At 35.9% G+C, this 27,973-nt stretch overlaps 1 protein-coding gene across 3 annotated transcripts in view; it reads right to left on the reverse strand.

Annotated features, from left to right (window-relative positions):
* igf2bp1 (insulin-like growth factor 2 mRNA binding protein 1) overlaps window positions 1-21,503 on the reverse strand; it is a 47,091-nt gene extending 25,588 nt beyond the window's left edge. The window contains exons 1-2 of one of the 3 annotated variants that reach the window (XM_073857523.1): window positions 20,839-21,503; window positions 19,559-19,617 (exon numbers count right to left, since the gene is read on the reverse strand). In XM_073857523.1, coding sequence (XP_073713624.1) covers window positions 19,559-19,617; window positions 20,839-21,015 — 236 coding nt within the window. In that variant the 5' untranslated portion in view covers window positions 21,016-21,503. The remainder of the gene's footprint in view (window positions 1-19,558; window positions 19,618-20,838) is intronic. The other 2 variants (XM_073857522.1, XM_073857524.1) reach the window with 2 other exon arrangements.
* Between the last annotated feature and the right edge of the window lie 6,470 nt (window positions 21,504-27,973).

The following is a 27,973-nucleotide window of genomic DNA, read 5'->3' on the forward strand; positions in this document are numbered from 1 at the left end:
AATCCCAGCCCTTAGGCCATTCAGAAATACCGGTTTGATGGCATTTCCCTATAGGAGTCTTATAATAAATTCTTATTTACAAGAAAACATGCCAGATACACTTAGAGGGTTTTGCATCTGAGCTCTCTACATATATACGTAACTCACACAAATATGCACAAATCTCTCTTCATCTCCCACACATATGCACATAAAGCAGGTGCACACCCCCTCCTTTGCTTAACATCAGTAAGAAATCTAGCATATCCAGATGCATGATGGGCCAGTATCAGCTGGCCTGGAGGAATCAGCTGGACTCTCTCTCTCTCATATTGAGACACAATGAGAATCCTTCAACAATGTATATTCATGAATTCATGACCGGTCTCCAAAAACACATACTTTTACACCCACTAAACACATGTTAAACAAACGTGGCTTAATTTTGCATACACAAACAGAAAGGAGCTCACATTTAAAACAAACAATTTCACGTGTGTGACACCGACATCAAACACAAACTGTTAGCAGCATCACACAGGTGTATCCAAATGTGCGTCTCTTCATGTAAAGCACTACATTACACCCAACCTCTTTTGATGACATTCACACAAGAGGTGTCAAATAAGAAGAAAAGGCACGTATGTGGAAGACAAATGCGGGTTGTCTGGGATAATAAATGTTGTTCGCTAAACATCACTCTCCATTTAGTATCACCGGATGCACTGTATTAAAAATAAAAAAACAAATGATGTCGGCTTTACAAGTCTCGCCACGCAATCATCTTTAAAGAGGCTTTGTTGACACAGTTTGCACATGTGTAAAAAGTAAACTAGATTGAGGAACAGTTAAACTACAAAATACACAAACAACCAAATTAAATTTTTATAACCATATTTTTTAAAACAGTTAAACAATACAAATATTTCTATTGTAATCGTATTAATGGAGCAAGAAAAGCTCAACTGGGTGGGTGGTGTGTTACTGCCTAACTTAAACAAAAATAAACCACAATCACAAAATAAAGATACTGACTAGAGATTTTTAACTATTTAAGCTCCACAATGCAAGTAGAGGTTCACAAAAAACTTGAGCACACAGGAAGTCAAAAACCCTTTTTGAGCAACTTCCTGTCTTTTTAACCTAAGCCAATCAAAGGTGACACTGATAAAACTATGGGGGAGGGAAAACCAGATACAATGTCTTAACAAGAAAGGTAAAGTGTTTTATTTGCAAAGAAACTATTACATACGGAGCCCATATGATCTTTAGTTCTTTTCAAGGTCTTGAATGATAAATTAATCATGGACTCCACAAATCAAGATGGCAATTCAACTAAACGCCTTTCGCTAAAGTTCACAGGGACAAATTAATGTTGCTATTTTTTAAGTAAATCTACAGCTATTTTCTGTTTTCTCAACATATTTCCAGGTGCATAATAAAGGCATTTGAATAAACACCTGTGCAAATCGAAGATACTACTGCAAATCCTTTAAATTAACTAAGCATGAGTCAGTACCACCAGTTTTACAGTACATTCAGCTCTGTGCCTTTTTCACCCCAAACAACTTTATCAAATCTGAAAGACTTGATGAACCCAAATAGACTATCATTGATCTAAATGAAAAATTTTTGAGAAAAACTACGATCAACAGCCAGAGTCATACATCATCACTTGAGTTATAAAACAACAAATGTCTATATCAGTCTATATAATCACTATAACAAATTGACTCTTTAAAATTTAACAATAAATATTTACCAAAAAATAGACATTACCATTTTTTTCTTCATAACTAAACTAGGTTGCAGGATTATTCATGCATGTAGTTTAGTTGAATTTCTGAAGAAGTGTTAAGTTATATTTGCCACAGATGGTACATAAATAAGTGTTGTTGTTTTTCCAATGTAAATCAAAATAATATTAACTAAAATACAGGCTGAATTTATGAATTTAGCAGATGCCAAAGCGATTTAAAATTTTTCATAAATATTTCTTTTCTGTAGTTTTCCAAGCGACAATTCTTTCATCAAGCAAACCTTAACCGTGACATAATATTCTGTAAAAAGCATATAGTGGCACTTTACAATAAGCTTGCATTTATAAACATTAGTAAATGCATTAGCTAACATGAACAATATTTTCTTAAAATGTATTATTCTTTGTTAATGATAGTTAATGCAAGTACAATTGTTCATGCAAGTTCAATGTGCATAAACTAAAGTTAAGAGTTACAATTTTTGATTTTCAAAATATATTTGTAAATATTGAAACTAACATCAGTTAAGATAATTAGTATATGCTGTACAAGTATTGTTCATTAATAGCTCATGCTAGTTCAAAGAAAATCTTATTGCAAGTGCTACAAAAAACCTATTGGTATAAACGTTGTACCAAAACAGAATTTTCCATTTAACACTTGATTTAATCAAGAAACGGCATAGGACATGAATATACATTAGCAGTTAAAATTATAAAATGCTAACCCTTTCAAACATGAGACACTATGATTCGACAGAGATATAAACATGAAATATTCAGTACTTCAGCCAGTGATTTAGCAGTGGAGATGCACACTGGAGCTTCGTGCATTAAGGCCCACAATGAAAATGGCGGGTGAGTCTAGGAGGGGAAGGGGCGGGGCCTAAATTTCACACGCCTCCCATTCCCGCTCTTTGCGTAACAAGAGTCCACGAGAGGAAGTTGGGAGTTGCCCAAGGTCTAGATCAGTGGTTCTCAACCTTTTTGGGGTCAGCGCCACCCATCCATTTTCCAGGTCCCTTACGGACCCCCACCAAAAAATGAGCTAAATATCTTTCCTGAATTTTTGCTGATAAACATTCAGCCTTAATAATAACAAACCTAAATATATATATATATATATTAATATTAGTACTAATAAGCATGAAGTTGTTATTTTATTATTTTTATTAATAATATATTTTAACATAATTAAAAAGCATGGCATTTAAAGCCACATGACATTTGATTTGACTGGAAAGTTGAAATATTATTATCAGTTTTACACCGTGCAAAAAAGCTCCATTGCCTCAATACTACAACTAAACTCCATATTCTAATTTTCTTAAAAAAAATATATATATATTAAAAGGTATGCAGCTGGAGACTTGCCATTGGCTGTTGTATGACTAAATAGTGAGATGAGTCTATGAAAGGATTTTTCAGCGCTTAATTTAATTAAAATTTTTTATATAATTATACTTAATTTGATTAAGTTTTAAGTAATTATGCATTAAATCATCTGATTTTTATTTTGAAGTTACCGTTAAAGACAGTAGTAGTGCTGTTTCTGTGACCTAAAATACTGCTGAGGGGAGAACACAATACATGAATAATAAACTGACCGAATTTAAGTAATATAGACCAGTTAGGTAGGCACCCTGTGTCTTAGCTTTTAAATGACGTGCATGCACAATGTACGGGACAAGTCGCGTCATGTATTGATCTGATACATTAATTGCAAATCACAACCTTACCGCTTCAGTCTTGCATTATGATAGCTAACACCAGTGGGGTCAAATCTGGAAATAAAAACTTACGGATCACAAAAAAGGCAATGAATAAGCAAATCGACCTAGTTACACTAACAAGACGAATTATGACCCAGCAGACACGTCATGCATGTACACATAGTTGTGATTGGTTGAATGTTAGTTCACTCATATCGAAGGAACAATCATATACTAAATACGAGAATGGTGGTGGTGTGTGGAAAAAGTGGGCTGGGACATGTTCTTCGGGGCCCTGTGGTTGGTATGCACATGGTTGCAGACTAGTTTTTAAAACTTAAGTGTTTTATTTTGATTTTGGTGTAAGCTTGCACCCCCCCGCGAACACCTGAACAAAAATCTTGCTTGCAGCACCCCCGGTGCCCTCTGAATGCACCCTGGGGGGCAGTAGAAATGCTGTTCCTCATTTCTCCTAAAGTCAATAAAAACACACCCTTTAACCTAAAGAAATAGGTCAAAGTTCATTTTGTTGGTCACGTAGAAACTATAGGTGACTCACGTCAAGAGAGGCACCATTGGAGATACGCTCTCGCCCAAAGGAACCAAAAGCCGTGGTTCCATAAATTACATGGAACAGCAAGGGTTAAACCATAAATCGAAGCGGTGTAGACAGAGTACAGGCAACGGTGAGACAACTTCACCAGAAATAACACACACCCCATCCCCCTTCTTTCCTGCTTCAAACTCTTTCGTTCCCTCGTTTCTCCCGCCCTCCCTGCGGAGTTTTCTGCTCTCCATTACCTGATAGGCCTTCCCTCCCCTTTCATTTCTCCTTGCCCTATTCCTCTGAGAGGTGAAAGGTCACTGCCCAAAGCTCGGCCATCTACACACTGATGCAACCCTTAACATACCAGAACAGAAGGAGGGGGAAATAGCTTAGTGCCTGCCCAGGCATACAGTCGCGTAACAGTGAAACTAATAAAAAAATTCCCACCTTTAAAATTTGTTTTTTTTCTCATTGAATGCTGATGAAAGAGATAGACTTTAAAACAATGAAACCTTGCTATTGCTATTTTATAAAAACTTTTGCTGCTTGGTAAATAAGATTCCCAGCATAAAAAAAAAAGTTTTCAAAGTTCTTCAGCTTTTAACACAGACCATCATCAATTTTCATAAAACTGCTGCAAAAAGCGTGCTAACTAAGCGCCCTACACATGCCAAATGCATCGTTTTTATAATGTTAACATTTTGTTTAACTTTTTTTAAACATCCTGTCATTCAACCACGTAACAGTAATGAACAGACTGTTGACATTGTGCTAAACTGATCTGAGAGGTTAGACTCTCATAGACCTGCCAGTGCTTTAGAGCAGTGACAGTAAATTTTTATTGCTACTGGCAAGGAGAAAAATCGGAGTAAACAATTTATAGTCCATGTGAATGTAGCGCCTAAATATATATTCAGAATTGTTCAAAGAAATGAACACCAGCACTGTTCACAGCAATTTAAAAAAGTACTTTGGACATAACAGTGTTGCCGACATTTATATAAAAACAACAATTTCAGTGTCTTTATATATTTTACATATACATTTTATCAGGGGTCTGCAAGGATAATCACAACGTATAAAACAATCTGGAGAGCTAGTTTTTTGATACGGCACTCAAAACTTTGTTTTACTTGATTTTATTTTATTTTAGTGTATGTTAACATACAAAATGAAGCCAAGCTAATATAAATAGATATTAAAATTGAGGCTAATAATAGAATGTGCTTTGGCGGGCAACTCACAGACTCCATGGCACCATGTGGGAAACCATTATATAGTTTAATCCTAACAAACCTCTAATCCAAATTCAACTTTTTTGCTATCAGGTACAGCAATATAAATAGCTACACTAAATATAGTTTTACTTTTGTTACCACAAGTTGAGTATTATATATAAATAAAAGCCTGGTAACAAGATTTTGCATTAACAAAATACAAAAGGTTTCTCTTATCATAAGCATACTTTCAAAATAGATCTGGTTCAAGCAGGTAGTACATTGGTTCATGAGGTTCATTCCCACATCTAAATGCAGGTATTTCTTGTTTCATTTTTGGGTCAATAATTACACCAAGGAAGAGCGGTTTAGTTTCATTATGTAATGAACCTAAATGTGACATAGTAGATAAACCATATAATACGTAGTGAAGTAATATTGAAACATTCACAGCCAATGAGGGACAATCTACAAATTCATTTCATACTCATATCTGTCAAACTGAGTATTTTCTGTTATACAAATTACATTTTTCAACTAGAATTCCAGTTAAAACAAAACTAAAGTGCATGTGCATCTTTTATTGAACCCTTTTAAAATTGCAAACACAGGCATACTACCAGACAAGGGAAAACTTCCCTATAGTGCGGACTAGGTCAAAGACAGGAAAAAATAAAATACAAGAACAAGAAGATCAACAGTTCCGCAAATTATTGACCAAGTAAACTACTTAAAGGTGCCATGCACAAGATTTTTTTTAAGATGTCAAATAAATCTTTGGTGTAGAGCACATATGTCAAGTTTTAGCTCAAAATACCATATAGATAATTTATTATAGCATGTTAAAATTGCCACGTTGTAGGCGTGTGCAAAAATGTGCCGTTTTGGGTGTGTCCATTTAACATGCAAATGAGCGGATGAAGTGCACACACTGATCACAATGATGGTGGTTTGTTGCAATTGAAAATCAATTGTCCTGCGAATTATTTTCTCTCTCTCTTTTTTTCTGCCCTAAATGGCAGTGTTATGGTTGGATAGTGCAGATTAAGGGGTGATATTATTATAATAAGAGCTCCTTATGACATCACAAGGGGAGCTAAAGCTCAACAACCTATTTTTGCATGTGCTGGTAGAGAATGGTTTACCAAAACTAAATTATTGGGTTGATCTTTTTCACATTTTCTAGGTTGATAGAAACACTGGGGACCCAATCATAGCACTTAAACATGGTGAAAGTCAGATTTTCATACCATGGTCCCTTTAACTATTCCGAATCAGACTGTAACATTCGTTAGTTTATATACTATACTTTTTTTTTTAGAGATTCTAATGAAAGTTTACTTGCATGAACGCGTATAGATTAGGTTATAGGGTAACCACCCTGCTTTTGACTGCTCATTTTTAAGAAATGTCATAGTGTGCAGGGAACGACATGCTCAACTGAGGAATGCAATGCCTCCGAAACGGTGGGGGGGAAGAGAACCTCAGGTCCCTTCCTGCATTATCATGTGAAACACTCCTCCCTCTCATCCGTCATTTTCCCATTCTTTCTCGCTCTCTCTCCTGGCTGTTTGATTGAGACAGGGGGCCATTGGGAATACATAGAGAGAGAGAGAGAGAGATTTCATCGACAAAGAGTTTTGTCTGCAAGTAGTTCTCAACCTTGCATCTCAACCTTTGACCCTTGTGTGGATGAAGAGCCCTTTTGCAGGGACTTTAAAAGGAGCCGTAGGGCAGGGCAAGAGACTGGGGTTACTATCAAACAACTGAACTTCTCAAAGAGGCTGCAGATTATGCTGAGGTTTGGCTGCTAAAGGGTTGCAAGACAAAAGACTAGCAGATATTACATATATTTTAAAATTCAATTTGACGCACCGCAATAGTCAGACAAACATAAGTCAAAGTAACAAATTATTAAATATTACTAAAATAGAAACAAAACAGAAAGTGAGGGCTTTATGAAAATAGTATTTATATTTGAGTGTCTAAATCCTATTTTACCAGCAAGGATATTGTATTGTACAAAATTAAAGTCTTATGTACACACACTCAAATAACTGTAGCATCACAGAGCAACATTTACCTAAAGGCATAGAAGCCGATCCAGTCCTCGCCTGTTTGTCTTATCAAAACGTCGTCTGTATAAACATCTCCCCTCAGGTAGCATTGCTGGTAAGGTGAATGTTATGTGAAAAACAACAGAAAAAAACTAAAAACTCCGCAACCCACTTAGTTTAAAAAGGGCAGCGTGCCCTTACTTTAGGTCAAAGTTCACGCTTTGCTAGGATGTGCCCTACTCGGCGCGGAGAAGATGGAAGCGGTTGCGCGCCTCCATTTTGTGACACAGCAGAAGAACACGAGTCAAAAAGGCAGAACTTGGGTACCTATTCAATACAATGTAAATGATTTTAATCATTTGACACTCAACAGTTGTCTTACAAAGTACAAATCACACGTTTTCAGGAGACCTGCGCTTATTGTTGAGGTAAGCCAAATAACCTTTAACAGGCGGTAAAAAAAGAAAAATGCCCCGCTGAACTTTGTAGGCTAATCAATACGATCTAAACTAGCCTAGCCTAGCATGACAACCCTGGTTTCTGCATACAAGCAAGTAGTAAATCTGCATGAAACGACGCCCCCCTCTCCCCGTCTAGCATGTTCGCCATTTCATGAGAATCAAGGGTTCAGGCAGAAACGAAATGGCATGTTGCATTTCACCACGACACTTGTTCAGCCCCAAAAAGTAACGTTAGCATTTCCACCTGCGCCTCTTTGAGATAATGTGCCCGTGATTGAATCAAATTATCACGTTAATTAATTTCTCAACGTCTATCCGTCAATGCAGATTTAATTTACAATGCACTAAATTTCAGTTCACTTGCTTTGTATTAATGTGTATTTTGTTGAATGGCTCGAGTTTAATAGACTTGCTGTTTAAAAAATGCGTTGAGTTAGTCCGTGGCAAAGTTCTCGAATAAATAAAAAGCAGAAATGTTTCATTGGTAAGCTTGCTTAAGTGTTAAATGTTTCTAAAATTAAACAGACTGGTAAATGTTTCAAAGATAGAGGGGTTTCGTTTAGTTGCTATTCGGACACGTAACGTTATCTCACATGAAACGTAAAATAAATAAATGAATGATACCCTTTTACCTTATTTATTAAACATTCCGAATATTATGATGCATCAACTAAATACCTAAGTATAATACACTGTCTATATACACAAATGTCCCCGCCATTTTACGAAGTCACGCATTTTTTAAAGAATAAATATTTAAGCACGCACGGTTCCAATATAATTGCATACCTCGTGGTACACTCATGCTAATGTGAGACAAATGTGCAAACAGACACAGACTAAACATATACTCATCCACTACAAAACCAGCAGGAAATTCCTGTTCAGAGTGAGTAACGTGGGCCTGGATCTATCTCAGACATGTGGGCAAGCGTACGTTCAGCCATCTCCCACTGACAACGCCCAATTACCACAATGAATCTCTGTCACATGGGCAGGCGCAGAATGTTCCAGAAACCTATAGGTAACATAGGAGCGGCACGTGCATCCGTGTCAGCACAGCGCAATGTGACGAAACGTGTTACACCAGAGATTTCAATTATTCACAAAGCAATTACTGCAACAATGCATACAAGTAAAATACGGCGGGCTTCTGCTTTAGTGTAGCAAATAATTTAAATAGATTAAATAGAAAAAAACGACTGGCTTTTAATTGTATGCATTATTCAAATAACAACCTTATCTGTACAAATGCATATTGTTAATGCAACACCGTTATTGTATGTCGTTTAAGTGAATGCACCGAGACCTCAATGTGCTTTGATTTGCAATGCATTGCACTATGTCCTACATTGCAGTAAAACACCGTATTCCAGGCATATGTTAACCTAACAGAGGATTTATCTTTATATTAACGCCTGCAGTGCAGCAGAAGCAACGCGAGCTAATTCTCTTGCTGCTCTAGCTGGTTCACGCGCGTCGTGCCGTGCCTTCAGTTTCGTGCAGGCAGCGAGGGGGAGACCTGCTTTCATTCATAAAGTCACCGGGCTACTCGAGAGTACTACGGCGTCGTGAAAGAGGCGGGGCGCACGCTCGCTGCCCCGCCCATCCCCGGAGAAACGGAGGGGGTTGGTCGAGGAGAAGATTTCCAAGTCGAGGAGGAAATGGGGGGTGTGGAACGTAACAGAAACTGTCTCGTGCAGAACGGAGCATCCACGCAATGAGTGCCACATTGCAATGCACCTGACTCAGCACAGGCTGTAAATATAGGCTACTCATCGGCTTTATCACAATTCACTATGCTTTCAATTCACACCTGCCTGCTATTCTATTGAGCACCAAAGCAAACATTTGGATTATTCAAGTGTGGTTTAGCTAAAGGTCTTATTTTGCAGTGATTGGCAGATGAATCGTTTTGATCGTGTTATTACATGTCGTGGTGTTAAAATGCACTTAAAACGCCAGGATGTTTCAAAGAAATTATTTCGTTTGTGAATATTTTGTTAATATACAATCTTATGGCTTACTACTAAATGTTCATACCAAAATACCAATAAACCTTTTAAGATGCAAACAATAATGTGACATTCTTTCTTGAGAACAGAAAAGTAAAATTATAAAGCAAAGAAACTCATAAAAGTAACATCTCTAAATTATGTTGCATCAAAAATAGTGTAATAATTCTGTTTGATACAATCTTGCATATTTCAACTTTAAAGACTTATTTGTCTGTTTATAAAGAGCTAAAAATAAAGTCACTTTGTAAAACACAGCCCATAATTATTTAAACATCAACATGTCATTTGTTTGTTTTTCTTGCTTCTAAAAGTTAAGAATACACTACATTTCTACAATGTAGTTAAAAATAAATTGATGGCAGATTACTAATATTTAAAATTCAAACAAAGCCAATAGTAGCCTTGAGAAATAATCAAATCTATACATGCACAGATAAAAAAACAATTAAAACTGATCAAAACAAATCTTGATAAAACTGAACAAACTCATTTTATTCAGAAAAACTTCATGAAAATATAAAGTGCATTTAACTTAATTTAAAAAAAAATATTTAAAACTTGGGTGTCAAAGTGAGATACATTTGATCTTTAAATAGCCTACATCATTATTTTACAATTCTAGATAATTTAACATCCAACAAACGAAATCTTCAAAATGCAAAACTTTGAGTCTCCTTTACACTTTATATGCATGAATAGTAGTCCTTCCACCAGTTTTGCATTTAAATTATTTTAGTATTTTAACAAAAAAATAACAAAATAATATGAAACTAAACCAGCAAAAATGCAACAATCCATCCTAATATTTCTTTAAACCAAGGTCTCCAACTTTTTTGTGAGCAAGAGCTACCACAATGGATAAAACAATCTGGAGGGCTACTATTTGGATATACTTCTACACCTTTAATATTAAAAAAACCTTTGTTTTACTTTTTGATTTTATTTTACCTCTTGATAAGTTTTATAATTACTTAAACCATTAACATACATAAAAGAAGCCGAGCTAGTATAAAAAATATGTAATAAATAAACAATTCAAATTGAAGCTATTAATAGAATTTGCTTTGGCAGGCTACTCACAGACTCCGTGCGAGTAACCTGGTGCCCATGGGCACCATGTTGAAGACCCCTCTTCTAAACTGTAGATCTAAAAGATCCACTCTCTGTCTTTTGATCATAAACTTTAAACAGACAACAGTGACATTTATGTTTGACAAAATGTGCCAAACAAATGTAATGTAAACCATTTAAAAAAAAGTTTACAGAATGGAACATTTCTGTTAATTACTCATTTTGGTCAACACAATTGTTTATAAAACTACCATAAAAAACCCCAGATGTACCTATGAGATTCAAAACAGAAAACAGAAAATCTCTCTCGAACCCACAGAATCTTACCCTGAATGGAAGGGAAAGAAAACTTAAGGCGCTTCTTTTCAGAGCATGACGTCAGCCTGACTTTTTCTTTTTTACACCTTTAAGATGTTCCTCTGCTACTGCTGCATGCTGACAACATGAACAAGCCCCAGCCCAGCACGTTTTCTTCATGCCTGCATTTTCTCCATTTCTCTTTCCTTCTCTCTTTCACAAGCATGCTAATTTTCCATCAATTACCAAAAATAATTTTGTTGTTTAATACAATTAATAAGCAGCAGACTTTAAACATTTAAAATGCTCAGTAGGTCTAAAAGGTTAAAAATTAAGTATTTTTTTTTTACAAAAATAAGTAAACATAGATCATACTGCAGAGAAGTCAAAATCAAGTCCAAACAATGAACTATACAAAGTAACAAAGGTCTTCAAAATTTACAGCAGGATCATTTTAATTTTATAAACAATAATTAATACTATATGCACATGTTAAAAACATTTCGAAACTACAACAATAATTATGACTGTATAAAACAACAGATCTAGAATACATGAAATCCTCACCAAACAATAAAAAAAACATGCTTTTCAAGTTAAAAGTAAATGGATTTTTTCAGACAGATTTTCTACAGAAACATTCATGATTTTTTAATAAGTCTTTAACTAACAAATATTACCACATTACATGTACAAAAAAATGCACTGTCTGTGGACACATTTAGATGTATACGCTCTTATGTCTCCCGCCTGAGAAGGCCTATGCTTTACCCTGCATGAAGGAGAAGGTATGACTCCATGTAGGTCTGTAGAGGGTGTGTTCGTATTGGGGGTGTGTGCTTGGCAGCCCCTTCCCCCTCTCTATGCTTTTAAAATGTGTGTGTAAGGGGGGGATAGCATGACCATACCAGCACATGCCTGTTATGAGGTCATGTGATCCAGAGGCTCCATTTTAAGTGATTTGGACTCAGAACGAGGGAGTTGCAATGTGGAGGAAGAGCGGGAGGGGGGAGGAAGAGGGATAGAGAAAGAAAAATAGCATAAGAAAGAATACAGTGTTGACTGAGCTCTAATATATGGTCCCAAGATGAGAAAAAATTAACCATTGAGATTTTCTGTCATACATTAATACTTGATTACATACCTTAAGTAAACGCAAAACTGAATCATGGCACACAAAACTATAGTAGGCTATTAAGTTTTTTTTCATGTTGCTAGCTTCTCTATTCCTAATAGCACATTTTTCTATATTACTAAAGATACTAAGAAAATGCTCGGACAGTCATTCATCCCTTCTCGACTAAGAGGAACACAGATTTAAAGTTGCTGACTATGCAAATGACAAATCGAGCTTCAAAATGACCAACTAGGATTTGGGTTAATTCAATCAAAAAAGTTAAAGACATGTTTAAAAAAAATATACAACACAATACATACAAGAATATAGCTGCTAAAGAGACCAGCCACATTTTTTTTTCCGGTTCTGATGTGCTCAAACATTCTTGTAATGATTAATACAGCAGAGTAATGCAAATATGTAAGACTTGACTCATATCTTCATTTTCTACCATTTTTAGCTCTTTCTGTCTAAGTTGAACTGTTGCAATGTAAAAAACAAACATCCAGGACATAACTAAAAAATAATTTCTAATGATTTGTAAAGGCACTAAAAATAATCTCGTCTATGATTATGTGAGCAATCCACTAACAGAATAAAGCTATTAATAAAGTGAAGCGTGATGGAAAATATATCCTACATGAAATGTTTAAGTTTTAATCTATTATCTACAGAAATCAAAAGATAAAACAGCAAGTTTTTTTGACCATTTAAATTTTCCAAAGGATTCCATATTAAGGTCTGACACATTACTGCAAAGCACAAAAAAAAATGTAAATTATCATTACATACATACTAACTATGTATTCAACCAAACATGGTAAATTTGACTAATGTGCTGTGTGTATGGTCTGTGTACCCAAATAAGATCATTACAAGTAGTGCAGACTTAAGTCAACAGCACACACATCCTGCAGAAAACGGCGAACAAATCTAGCTTAATTATTTACAACATAAATCCAGTATGTTACACACAGAATAGAATATAGTAAAATGTGTCACATCTGTCATGCTGCTAACGCCTCTTGTATCTTTATAAACACTATGACCTAACAATTCCATACATTGGCCCATTTAAACCAAGAAAAATTGAAGAATGTCAAGAATTTTAGGTTTAAGGGGCCCCTCCCCCTTCTTCATGAGTGTTTATGATGACCACGCCTACGGGAAGGCTTTTTCGCCAGTGAAATAAAGAATCATGGGGGGCGTAGAGCAGACAGGGGGCCCATACATCAGAACGGTAAACCACCATAATTTTTTTTAACACTGGGAAACACCCCTAGTCTCACATCTATATCACACACAAAAACATATGAGAAACAAGCAGCTCTAAATTCCTCTTTAAAGTCAAACTATTATATAAATATATCCTAAAATGTAAACATTCAGGGGTGGTTTCCCAGACAGGGATTAGCTTAAGCCAGGACTAGGCCTTAGTTTAATTAGGAAATATAACTAGTTTTAACAAACAAGCCTTACTAAAAAGGGCAAAACAATGGGGAATGATGTATTTTAAGATTTGAAGTTTGGACAGCTCTCACATTTATTTTAGTCTAGGACTAGTCTAATCCCTGTCCAGGAAACTGCCTTTCAAAGTTTAGGTCAATAATTTACACTTGAGAATGCACATGAACCAAAACTATTGGCTAAACAGTGCCGCTTTGTTGATAAAGGGGAGTGGTCCAAATATTAGGTAATTTAATAGCAAATAATGAGTCATTCAAATTTTATTTATTGCCATGTTAATACACAAGTACAATGATTTGTAATTCAGACAATTAATTTAAGACTGAAACTGTAAAAACGAATAAATCATCTCACTAAAAAAACCCAAAACTGCCAAACAGTGACTTAGGCAGCCATGCTACAAAATGGCACGAACCGTTGATATCAACTTCAAGCCAAGTCCCTCCACCTGCTCGCACAACTCTGCTGCTGATAAATATATTTTAAAGAAGGTTCATAACAAATTGATCAGAAGTGTTAACAGAAATTGGTGTCTTTATTAGGGCTGAGCAAAAAAAATGATTTTTCGAATAATCATTTTTTTTATGTGGTCGATTCAAGATTTTTTCTTTCATATTTATTTCCGCAAACATTGAGTTGAATCAAGAATCGAGTATAAAAACCAACCCGAGAACCGGCATCGAAAATTGAATTGAGAATCGAAAGCTTGTGAATCGAAATCGAATCGATCTGGAAAATCTAAATCGATACCCAGCCCTACTTCCTTGACTTTTGCGTGAACAAGAACCGGTTCTCACTAACTTTATTGACCCATCCCCAACAAGTCCTTACTGCATTAATAATCCTTAGGAGACACCTCTCAGACACAGGTCATTAAATAAAACAAACATTTTATAAATCAGATTATTGAAAAAGCATATAATAAAAGTCTAGGAAATATAACTATGACAATAACTACATTAGCGTCCAAAACCAGCTTACGACAACGTTATGTTTTTTCTAAGCTTTTGCGCTGCAGTTTCACATTTTCATATGCAGGCCCTTTAAATTTAAACAAAAATTGAACACTCAGGGGTGGTTTCCCGGACAGGAATTAGCTTAAACCAGGACTAGACCTTAGTTTAATTAGGAAATATAACTAGTTTGAACAAACATGCCTTACTTAAAACATTACTTGTGTGCATTTTGGGGCAAAACAAAGGGCACTGATGTATTTTAAGATGTGCCATTGCAAGTTGTTTTCAGTTTGGATAGCTCTTACATTTATTTTAGTCTAGGACTAGTCTAATCCCTGTCCGGGAAACCGCCCCTCAATGTTTTATTGTTCATATAAATATAAATCTTATTCTTGATGTGATTTGGTCTTAAGTGTGCTTGGTACTGAATGTCCAAAGCTGCATTTTATGTAGAGGTAAGGGTCTTCAAAAAGCAAAACAAAAAAAACAGCACAGATGGTTGAAAATAGGAAAGGGGGAGCGAAGACAACACATTGTAAGGGGTTAAAAAGGGGGGGGGGCTCTTAAAGGCACAATGCACAATTAACCTTCACATACTCAGTACTTCTACGTGACGAGCATTTTTCCTTTGAGTCTCCCTAAATATTTTCTCTTGCCCTCGCTCTTATTTGCTTTTCGTTTAAAAAACAAATCTTCCTCCATAACGGCAGAAAAGGGAAGCCCACAAGGAAGTGCTGCTGTGCATTCCCCTCGACCCCCAGCCCCTCCTCTCCTGTTCTCATCTCCTCTTTTCTTTCCTCCCTCTTCCTGCTCAGGCAAGCCCCGTGTATAGAATGTCATATGACCACACTGACAGCCTGCACGTTCAGCTAGCCTGCAGAAAAGTCCAATGAATCAAAAATGCATGCGTCTTACGGCAAAAAATAAATGGAGGGCCAAAAAAAAGAGCATATACAAATCAGGAGAACGACGGATAAAACAGACGATTAAAACAGCACGCAAATAAGCATGCCGGTGAGAGAGAGAGCGAGGAGAATTAGAACAAGTTTGCCTATCGTGCAGCACCGTCGACCGCTTCGGAGATACTGCACACAGGTGTTTCTGGCCCCTGATTGGTCGCACCTCCTTCTTCGTAAAGACCCCTCCCCCTGCCTTCTGTAGTACTACGATCACAAGCAGAGATGGAGAGAAAAGGACAGAGAGAAAAGGAGGGAGGGAGCCAGCAGCAGTAGAAAGCGCGAGCAAGCAAATGTGTGGCTTCAGACAGCCTGAGCGTGCAATCGCAATACACACCTATCACAAAATGCTGCGATTCAAAATCAAAACTCAAGTATTATTTCTTACTGAATTCATCCTGCAAAGGATGCATAGTTTTCTTTAAATGCACAATTCAAAGTAAAATAAGATTTAAAAGAGATGATAGCGTGCAATGAAACATGCTGTTTATCCTCAGCCAAAGTAACCAAAGCAGTTGTTGGACACTTTCTGCATTGTTTTTAATAAAAAAAGGATTAAAGCATTCACAGTCCCTAACTGCAGGACAACAGACAAGCCATTTTTAATCAGTTATAATTTAATCTCTTACGCTCTAATTTATTCACAATGGGTGCGATACAAAACATGGAGACTGTGGTAAATGAGGACCCTACTCTTACTCCAACTAAATCAACACTGAAGAAAATGAGCGCAAATACAAGGCAGCTTGATGTTAAACAAACAGTTATTGCGAGACAGAACAAAATTGGCAATATTTTATATTTAAAAAAAATCACCAATACACACCCACCCCTCAACAGGTTTTTGTACGTAAACTTGGAAAGAAGTTACTGTTCTCCAATTCGCAGAGTAATTTTTTTGTACATGCATGTTTACGTATCAAACATAATTAAAATTTTTGGATTACTTATAAATTGTATAGTATGACGTTTCTTTTGCATGTGTTATAATGAGTTTTTCATATATATATATATTTTTTTTGCTTTTATTGTGAGTACACTTATACAAACATGTATTTTCCATGTATGCATCCATTTTTAATCAAAAATGCAAAGAACTAGACTATACAATTATTTGTATCTTTTTCTCAGCTACACTGTTCGGTTCACAATTTTTTTTTACCATTGTCCCCATTTGTCAATAAATGTCCCTCTACTGTTATTATATAAGCTGTGAGCTACAAAGACCCTGTTGCTTTTGGGATCTTGATAGGTGCTAACAAGGGGAAGAGAGAGCGTACGTGGAAGAAGGGGGGAAGGGCCATTGTTACACCTATCACCCTGCATTGTCATAAAGGTGTGGCTTTTCCCTTCGCCTCTAAATATCTCCCCCACTGAAGAACTTCAAAAGTGGCCCATCAAGCCATTGCAAATGGCCCCGTCATACAAGCGCAACATCACATGAAAAGGGAGAAACTCAAGGCGTGAGACACAGAGCCACCCACAAAGCTCTACGCACCAAATGTTATGGCTTACTCAATACACACTCTATAGTGAACACTTTTTAAAATCAGTTTCACCAACTACTTCAGACCTTTCTTACTAACAGCAAATACATTGTTCTTAGTAGCATTTGTTGGAAGTTTTAGTTGATGTTTTTAATAAAAACATTTAACCTATAAACACATACGGCAGACTGATGTTATCAAACACAAGGGGTGTGCACAAAAGAAAAGAAGCTTCTCTGACCATCTACCCCCCAAACATATACAAAAAAATCCAACACTGGTAATTTCTAATGCATTCCAAAACAACACGCTACTTGGTTAAAGCAAAAGAATGCGTACGTTTAGAATAAATATTTGATTTGGCCACAATGACATTTCAGGCTGCTCCAACGCATACAAGGTAACAAAGGGCGAAAGCAACGTATATGCTGACCTGGGGGCGTGCGTTGCTTTTTAACATCCTACACCTCAGAGACCAAGCCCACAGAGACGTTTATCAAAATGGCGACGAGAAACAGTTTCACTCTAATTAACATTTCTAATGCATTTTCCACAACCCTTGGTTGTGTTTTGTGCATGTGTGCGAGTAGGCTGGTGAGTACTTGGAATTTTTGTTAAATCAAAAAAAAAAACAGTGTCTCACCAGGGTTGACTTGTATGTATTATATGTTAATATGTGTGTGTGTGTGTGTGTCTGTGTGTGTGTATTGTAACATGAGTAAGTGTGCAGCATTAACATAACAGTATAGTTTAAGTGCAAAAAAATGCATTTTATATTTAAAAAAAAGCCTAATCCAGAGACCAAAGTGATAATTTGTATTTTTTATATTTACGTTTAATGACATTGCAATATCAATAAAAAAAGTAGCTTAAAAATGTATTTCCACCTATTCATGTAAACGCCCCAGTGCTTCCAAATGAAGCCTTCCACAGAGAAGCCCATTGTACGCCATTTTCTCAATTGCTGACGTTGGTTACTCTTCACACTGATGGCGACCACGTGTCACACTATCACAACGTTGGTCTCACAATACTAACAATGTATCTTTCGAATGTCATGACGTTGAATATATACACTCTTATCTGTAACATAATTATATTAAGAGTGCGACCGAGTTAAATGAATACGTAAAAGACAATTAATGCACGTGCATTGCAGGCTTACAAAAATAACATTACAGTTGGAGTAAAAAATCAGGAACAGAAAAAATCTGGATGTCATTCGAAAAGTGTGCAAAGCATACGTTTAAATCCCAAAACGCGTATGTCAGTAGTAAACAGATTTATGGCTAAAGCGCGTAAAACGTGCAAACACAAGGCGGGTGCTCAACCGGTCAAGAAACCCTCAACTCTCCCTACAACGTAAGTTACATTTATAAGCAGCACGTAGCACAGTATGGGTCACACATGCTAACCAATACTATTATTACGAGCACATTATTATTTTACACATACAAAGGGCCCACATATCTTGCGTCTACATGTGTACGCCACGTATATCGTCAGTAAACATTTTAAAGCGATAAAACTGCCTGATTAACAGGTGTAACTCGGATGTTTAAAATGCAAAATTTGTTTAGGGTGTTAAAGAGGCAGGGTTGCCTTAGGTGGGGACGAGGGGGAGGGGGCTTTTAATGTTCCAAATAAACTGCCTGCTGAAGTTCCCCAAAACGTAAATAAACGTATTTCTGAAGCTCATTTTCAATGTAAATGAGCAAGAGTTGTGCCCTGACATACAGTTTTGCATATTTATGTGGCCAGAAAATGCCGCAATTTAGAAAACATCCCGCAAAACGCAAACGTAAACGTAACAGCCACACACACAGTAATATTATTTAACCCATATAGAAGGGTTAAGGGTTAATATATATTTATATTCTGAATATATCTTAACCCTTAAGTACTCAAAAACTCGTACACAACGTACAAATAGCGAACAAACTTCCATAATGCCAGCTTTAGAGCAACAAAAGAGAAAACAAAACCTCTGTTGCATGAATCATTCAAGCACCGAGGCCTAGGCCTTGCAGTAGGCCAGGCAGGGCCTGATCAACAGGGAACAAGTGATTGAAATGACATGGTTAGCAGCGTTGTGCACGTTTGACAATTAGGCACGAATGTGTCTAATAAGAGAGACAAAAAACTGTTAATGTAGCGCAACAGTAACCATGAATGTAACAGCACGTGGTGAAATACTTAAAGCAAACGTTATTTAACCAGCCAACACTACTACAACATACACCAGAGTACAATTTCAACTAAAGGGAAACGAAGATTTTACGAAGGCTATACATGATTTCAAAAGTAACAATGGAGCCATTTCAGTTTGCAAGAAACACAACGAGGTCTTCTTGGCGTAAGTTAGTACAAATATTTGTATCGCCTCCACAACTTAAACATGAAGCTTTCATATACAGCAAAACAAACAGTTCAACTACACAAGAGAAAGCCAAATACCTCTGCTTTTTAGGGACTGAATGCTCGACCTCAATACGTTTGCCGTGAAGTTCCACTTTACCAGAAAAAAAGAAAACATTATTTTCTTAATTTTAATAGCCCATCTCACGAATGAGGCCACCAGGTTACTTGACTGGCCATTACGACGTAGTCAACATAAATGTAAATTAATAGACGTCTAAAATGTGCCTTCTACACATTTTATATATGCGCCCTTACATGTTAGCTAACGTTACTTTGCTGTGTGAAGAGAAGTCGTGTTTTTACTGCATTTCAAAACTTGCTTTGCGAAAGGCCTAAACGTGCTCCTGAGGGTCATGGTTTTGTAAAGACTACTTTTTTACTATAAGTGACCGAACTTTAATATATATAAATAAAGCTGCTAATTTTACTAGAGAAAAATTATCCGCTATTAAGGTTCCCTTATCAGGGCTATACACCGTTTTCGTCAACTGTGAGTTATAAACATGTATGAAAACCATTTGTTGTGCGAGTCTACTTGAGACTTAACAAGCATGCACGCGATAAAACGAACAGCTGAAGATGAATTAATCTTGACGGTGACTTTACGTGGTGTGTAGTTTTAACGGGATCCTTGTCAGCATGGCGACCTTCGTGCTATATAGAGCACACGTCACATGCTACATATGTGGAGAACCGAGACATATTTTGTGGGCAGCAAGACAGATGTATTGCAATTTCATTGTATTTAAGAATGCTGCATGCTCAGATATAATATGTCAAGAAGGCATCTTTAGTATTGTTCCTGTTAACTCAATGCCCGAAACGTAATTCATTTTAGCTCCATTGGCCTATTAGCCAAAAGGGGGAGGGGTAAGACCTGATTCTATAGCAGTGTTGGGTAGGTTGGACTAAACCTACAGACTGATTTTAGAAAAAAAAACTACTACGTCCTACACACTACAGCCAGGACAAAGCGAATGCAATATAGTTACTATATTACAAGTATAGTACACTGCACTTTACCTGTGAGTGTAAAGTAAGCAAAGTCGTGGTTCATAAACGGGTACATAGATGGTTTTAGTGGCAGCAAACCCTCTGTTCTTAAAAGTTCACTATCTCAGGCACCTTTGCACTATAGAGCTTTACATTGCCCTGGCTGAAGTAGCAAAGGGAAAAACATTGATTCAGTTTATCCAATAAACCCAAAATCTTTAGAACAGTAGCAAATGATTTCTCGACAAGCAGAACGTTTATATGAGATTATCTATAGTGAGTTTTTAACCCGTAACGAAAGGCCCATTAAAATCAATTTACTCACCAGAAAATGTTTCAATCGCTTTCATCGCCCATTGGTCGTCCGGGCAATCAACAAACGCATAGCCAGTTTTCATGAGAAACTGCCCAGAGTATGGTATCTTGTAATCTTCAAAGGTTTTAACCAAGTCCTCCGCGGTCACGTTTTCATTCAGATTTCCAATGTATAGCTTGTTCATCGTGAAAACCTGCAATGCTCCCCCCCAAAAATAGAAATGAAAATAAAACTTTTCGGCAAACGGCTCCTAATTTTAAAAAGGGATTAAAGCACACACAGATCTCAAAATCGTGTGGCTGTCAACCGATTCGAATTAAAAAACACGAGTTGCGAATTGCAAGGCAATCCAAAATAAAAGGGGAAAGTTCGACTAACAGTAACGTTGTAGTCAAATAAAGTCCTGCATTCGAGTGGTAAATATTCTTCACTGTAGCAATCTTCGCGGGATTCCCAGCGCGGTGCAAAAACGATACCAGTTTGAATTAATCTGATGTTTGTTACGATTGAATAGTGGTACAAAATATATAGCGGGGTCGGGAGAAATTCCTCTCGCTTTCCCTGAACCTAAAGCTGTACCCTGCACTGTCACACAGATCCTACCGCTTGGCGATGGCACCGCCTCTAAACCCAGTCGAATTTACTAATTTTTTTTGTTTGCAAAGAAGAAACCACGTGGTCTCAGAGTAGCTAGAAAAGGGGCATGTCCTTTTCTCTCTCTCTCTCTTTCTCACTCTATCTATCTCACTCAAGCTTAGTACCAGAAGACTGTGCTTATACAGAAACATGCTCTGTGCATTAGTTGTATATGCTTTGCGCATACAATAAAACTAGCCTTCATGTACCCCATTATACTAACATCGTATTTGTGTTACAGAATTGGAGTTTTGTTTTGCATTTTAAAGAAACGCAATTTATATGGGCCAAAATAGTTCACTCAGTAATTTTTTTTAAATTATTTTTTAATTAAAAAAACCTGTGTAATATTACTCAGCTGTTCTGTTTTAAACCCGCCCACCCCTTCATGCCATTTGTAGCCTATAGGGTACTGGCGCGATCAGCCCGCCTTCGGTTTAGTTAGATGCAAAGTTACGTATAAAACACGTATTTTTAACATTAAAACCAATAGTTTTGTGTACATGCTGTTGTTTGGTACGTCGAACAGGGCGGTGAAATAAAACATTACATTTTTGTAATTAACGAACTAAGCACACCTATGTAATGGAGTTGACTTGAAACAATGTATCCACTATAACCGTTTCTGTGCCTGTGCTGGTAACACAGAGACGTTGACCAATGAACTCCAGAAGCGCGTTTCCAAACCTAGAGAGACACATTTGGAGATACCCCTAAAGTTATTCGGTTCACAAACATGTCGCGCCAGAATCCAACGCCTGAACAAAAACATGGGTGTTGAAACAGCTGGGCCTAGTATGGAGGATACCGCCTACCAACAGGAAGTGATCAACTGTTGCGCTGCCTTTGTTATATATGGAACTGTGTCACCGATATATCATTGCGAGAAATTGTTGAGCTATATACATCTTGATTTAGTCGTACGCGATTGGGTGGCAAATTTATAGCCGTTACTGTGTTACATTGCGCTCAGATTGTACACGTGGCGAGTAGTACGGGCTCGTGAGGAAATGGCTTCCCTTCCATTACTGCATAAGTGAGGGTTGATTCACATCTAACAGTCATGTATGTTCAAAAAACTCAAAAAGTCCGGAATTGTTGCTTGATGACGTGTATTTCGTTCAACATACTGCCTTAATAAACAGCAGATGCAATATGATGCTATTCGTAAATGTGGTGTTTGAGTTTTAATTCGTCCGTGTTGCTTGAAGTGCACATTTAGCAACAGAATGTGGATAAAAATGCCTCGTTTTTATGACATTGGCGTTTGCTGGTATAATTTTAGATACCAGTCATTTATATGTGGACTATGCATCGCAAGGTTCTCGCAGACAGTGTGCAGTGTATAGTACGTTTGGATACAGTAAGTATAATCGCAAATATGTCCTTATTTTTAAATGTATACGTACATAGACCAGCCTTTATGCTGTAACATCACCTAAATACAAGATTACACATTAAAGAGGTCACTGATTTGATGGTCTTACCCTAAACCCTTGCATATATTATATTGTGCTGTTTAGGCAATAAAAAAACCCCTACATGACTATAAACTGCAGAAAGTTTTTGTGTCTTTCATATGCATTTCTTTTCATATTCCTGTTACATTCAAAAGACATAAACTGTTGCTGTTGACAGACTTTGAGGTCCTATGAAGGAATTGGCATGTCAATACAACCCCCTGTGAGTTTAAGAGGGTCTCAGAGATTTCAGATTTTGACCTGACCACACACTGTGAGGGGGATGGGGAAGAGATGGTGTGGGGGTAGGGCATTTTTTCTGGGTAGGGGGACCACAGGCATGGAGCACGCCCAGGACAACAAGGAATTTAGAGTTTGATAGTATATCAATGCAAATTCTCCCTTGACATTCCTAACTTAGTAATGTACACTATCTTAAGTAGTGTACTTATTAATCTAAATACATTTATTGATAACAGGTGTTTTAGATACTAGGGGGTATGAGTAGCAAAGGGTTAAATTAAATATGTTTCATGTTGCATGCACTGGCAGTTCATAACACTCAAGATCTTGCTCTAGGGAATGATGATGCATGTTTTGATGGAAGAAAAGTAAAGTAAAAAATTACTCGGAGTACTGGGGATATGTTTATGTAGCATTTACATTATTGTTATTATTGAATTCACTTTAGCTTGCTTTTTTAAAGAAACAAATGGTTTTATTTAACACAATTATTTTAGAAACATGCAAAACAATGAAGTGTAACCTAACTGAGGTAAATATCAATGAAAGGAAAAGCCAATGTTTAGAAAAACCCTTTGGTCTGCCACAAGGCTGTCTTCAGGAGTGATTGGCTTGCATGCCTATTTATTTAATTGCACCATTGTAACACATCTGCAAGCCTCTTTTGTAATTCGTAGGACCGTTCTGAAAAGTGAATATTTACAAAACAAATTGTATTTAGTGACCAGAGGGATGGTCAGTTTTAAACGATGCCAATGACAAATCATTGCCTAGAAATCTGTTATGTAATCAGTAGAAGCTGTTTTAAGCAGCCTTTTTGTAAGAATGTGAGAAATGTTACGGAAATATTTAAAAACCATTACAAGATGTTGTGTGGAAATCCAGTCTTTCTTATATAGATATGACCTACATTTCATACTAAGATTATAACAGAACAAAGTTAGTTTGGAAATTCCCTATGTGACAAAGTCTTTCTTGGGGTGAAGATTTATTTTAATCACAGGAAGGAGAGATACTTATTTGCACAAACCATATCATCAACTTAAGTTTTTACAAAAGAATGTCAAACAATGAAAGTATCTGAATGATTGCATAGTTTGTTTGCTAATTTTGTTACACATGATTGTGTGTTTATATTTCTCACAATGAAAGGAAATGTTCCTGTATGTTTTCAAACCTTTTTATCTTTTCAGTTTTATCAATGATACAATCAAATTAAATTAATCAGTGAATTGTCATAAAGTCAAAGAAATAAAATAGTCAGACTTAAAACTCACTATACTGTAGTTAACATTATTTAAAGTTTTGTAAAATGAAGTTGTTTATAATAAATATATATATATATATTTATATGCTTTAAACAATTTACATAAAACTGCTAAGTTGATAAAAACTCCTATAATGTATAATTTAGATTATTAAAAGTTGTTTAATTAGGCTATTATTTTAAAAAGTTTTAAAATACATTTACAAAGTAGTTTCTAAAATTCTATCTTGTTTAAATATTAGGAAAAAAAAACAATGTATGGTAGCAAACAAATTTGACATCTGGGATGTTACAGAACCAGTGTGTTAAATTTCATTTAAGGAGTCATCTGCACACACCACAAAACAAAAAGCATCTTAAATGATTATAGATTCTGATTGATAGCACTCAAATATTGTAACCCCTTTCTTCAATTTTAGCAGTAAAATACAATAATATGTGTTTGTAAACCCCAGTAAATACATCTTTATTAATCTATGCATTATCCCTATGAAAACATCAGAGGCATATTAAGGGTGTTGTTTTGACATAAAACATATCTAAAATGTCTTGTTATATACATATACATTTTACAATAATTGTTTAGAACAATGTGGTCTCTATAATTTATAAAATATACACAGTTCAATAAATATTTCAAATGTTTCCAATTTATACATTTTACATAAACTACATGTTTTGTTGAACAGAAAGTCTGTGCTGATATAACCCCCAAAAATAACATGGTTAGGTTTACAGAAATATGTTTGAAATAATATTTATTTTCCATTTCAGTAATCAATTAGATCTAGATATTGTAGACAAAATCATTTTAAAAACTTAACTACAGTTTGGCTAAAAAGTTTATCTTTTTAAAAACATTTAAATGGTTTCTCTTACAAATACAAATGTGGTTTACAATTTAAGAGTACATTTCTAACAAACAAAAAGTATTTTATGAACAAAGAAACATTAGCATAACATTAAAACAAATATAACTATTTTAAATTCATAACACACACAATTAAAGCATTTTTAAAACAATAATTAGCACCAACAATTAGGAATAGAACTGCAAGTTTTATTCATGCAAGATTATTTCCCAAGCTTTGTTAACAGACTGAATGAATACGACTGCCAAATATTTAACTTACAAGCATAAAATAAGACAGATAGTATGCATTTAATTATCAAGAAAGGAAGAAAGAAAGAAAGAAGGAAAGAAAGAAAGTAGAGCATGAAGACATAATTGTTAAATGGACACGCTGTTGTTGAACTACCTGATTGATTTATATCAGAAATATCCTTTTGTGTTTAACTTCTCAGGTAATTTTGATTTAATATTCGCTATCCGTTTGTTGCAACAACAATGCAAGACTTTTAAAGATCATCTCCGACTTGAGGCCACTATCAGATTTCTCACAAAATGGAGAGGGGAGGGGTGACCAATCACCGAAGCGTTTTGCCCATAAAGCCGATGACGTATGTTACACACCCCCGCGCGTACAACGTGAACATTGGCAGTTGTTGAATTCCCCCCATTCTTGAGAAATACGATTCAAATCACGTAAATGTAATCACACGTTGCACAACAAATATGAGTAAATGATTGTTTCGAATACTTCTAAAATAAGATAAAACAAAATATTTTCTTTTAACCTCGCCAAATGCAATGTCATTGAATGCAAAACTAACTAGTTTGTTTAATTAAATATAGCCTACTTACAAAATAAGCTGAACTAGGCGACACTGGTGATGCGGATAATGATTTTTTTCGGTAGGGGAAACCCTGTCAGTACTAATTCTTTACACAACAAAGTAAATTTGAAGCGCAAAAGTGTTAAAAGTCCGCTGCTGGTATCCTAAATAGCGTCTATTAAGGCAACAACTTGCACGTGGCTGCTTCCACCAAGCGGGCATTTTGAGATAATGCAGTTCCACAGACCGAAGACAAACGGGGAATTGTTTGTACTATATTGGATTAAATTGAATATTGTGACATGTTTAGTCTTACGGATTGCATGTAACACAAAAAGCGTTATGAACTGGATTCATTTAAAGTAAGAATGTCGGGAAAATTCCGATGGAATAATAGTGCCGTTTTCTTTATTTCCTGGGAGCAATCCTACACGTCTAATAAAGAGTGTACACATCCTATGTCACAGATCATAATGATTTTCGTTTCCTTGAAATTGTACGGAAGAGTGGTACTTGTATCTTGAAAACTCTGCTGTGTATCAGACATTTTATTCATAAAATGCGTGTCTGTTGAATTACATGGAATGCAAACTTCGTGATTTATTTTTGCAACAGCTTGGAATGATAGTCCTGCATAGTAATGTTAATATACAAAGACATTTCCCATAAATATGTCGTCAATTAGGTCGATTTATTTCCACACGCAACAGGAGTTTTGTCAAACTTAAGTCAAATGAGAAATTGAGCTACAGTTGTGTGATTAATTCCCAAAGAAAATCCCATTAAAGCTATATGGGCTAAAAAAGTTTCAAGCCTTTTTTCTATTGCTGTAGCTTAAGACACGTTTAAAGAGATAAGGTCGTCTAAAATCGTAGAAATCCATAATTATAAAAAATTCTAAAGTAATCAAATACATAAACATCTTAGTTCAGACTGTAAAAATAGATCCATTGAAATTATTTCATTTGCTCTGGATTTTTAAAGAGTTTTAAAAATGATTTAAACGTGAAATTTCGATCTGTTACAGCATTCATTTAATAATTTTATAAATTGAATAAATTGTTTGCTATAACGAAAGACTAATCACTAAAAATGTATTCATAAAACGATTAATCAAATGTGAATCGTTTTTCCGAGACAATAATTCGTTTTCATAAATTAATAAATTAGTTGTGAAATTAATATGTTTTAGATATTTTAGTTAACGGTGTGAGACGCCTTAATATTGCACATTCTAAACGCTCCACATTGTTTAAATGTATGGAGCTACAACAATGTTCATTTATTCTGTGTGCCTAAACGTTTTCAGTTTCTAACATCCACTCATAACTTCCTCTGATAACTTCCTTTCAAACGAAGTCATGGTTATTTGTGACATAGGGCTAAGTCAGTAAAATATTTGTAGTCTCTGCCTTCAGTTGTATGTTATTCTTGTGATGGTGCACTTGTTGTATCTTAATGCTATTGGTAAGTTGAGTGCTTGAGTTTCTGATTCCTTAAGTTTATAATAGGCTACAGCGTGGCGACAGTGACGTCACAAAAAGTGAACTTAGCACACATTCGTGCCGGAAGACTTCTCAATGTTAGCCTACTGTGAACGAAATCTTTCACAAACCGCCGTCAATTACGATTCAACAGACAGCAATGGAACAAAATCAGAGGAACACACAAACGAACACACAACAGATTATGATGCAATCAAATGATGCCATGTAAAATGAGAACATAATGACGTCATTATCAAATCATAATGCGTCAGCTTTAAATGGTATTTAACGAATTCTCCAATGAATGAAGGTAAATACCAACCACTTACCCTGCACAGGACAAATTTACTTTACAGCCTTGGTGACTAAAAA

The sequence above is a fragment of the Misgurnus anguillicaudatus genome, chromosome 19 (assembly GCF_027580225.2).
Source record: "Misgurnus anguillicaudatus chromosome 19, ASM2758022v2, whole genome shotgun sequence".
Taxonomy (NCBI): Eukaryota; Metazoa; Chordata; class Actinopteri; order Cypriniformes; family Cobitidae; genus Misgurnus; species Misgurnus anguillicaudatus.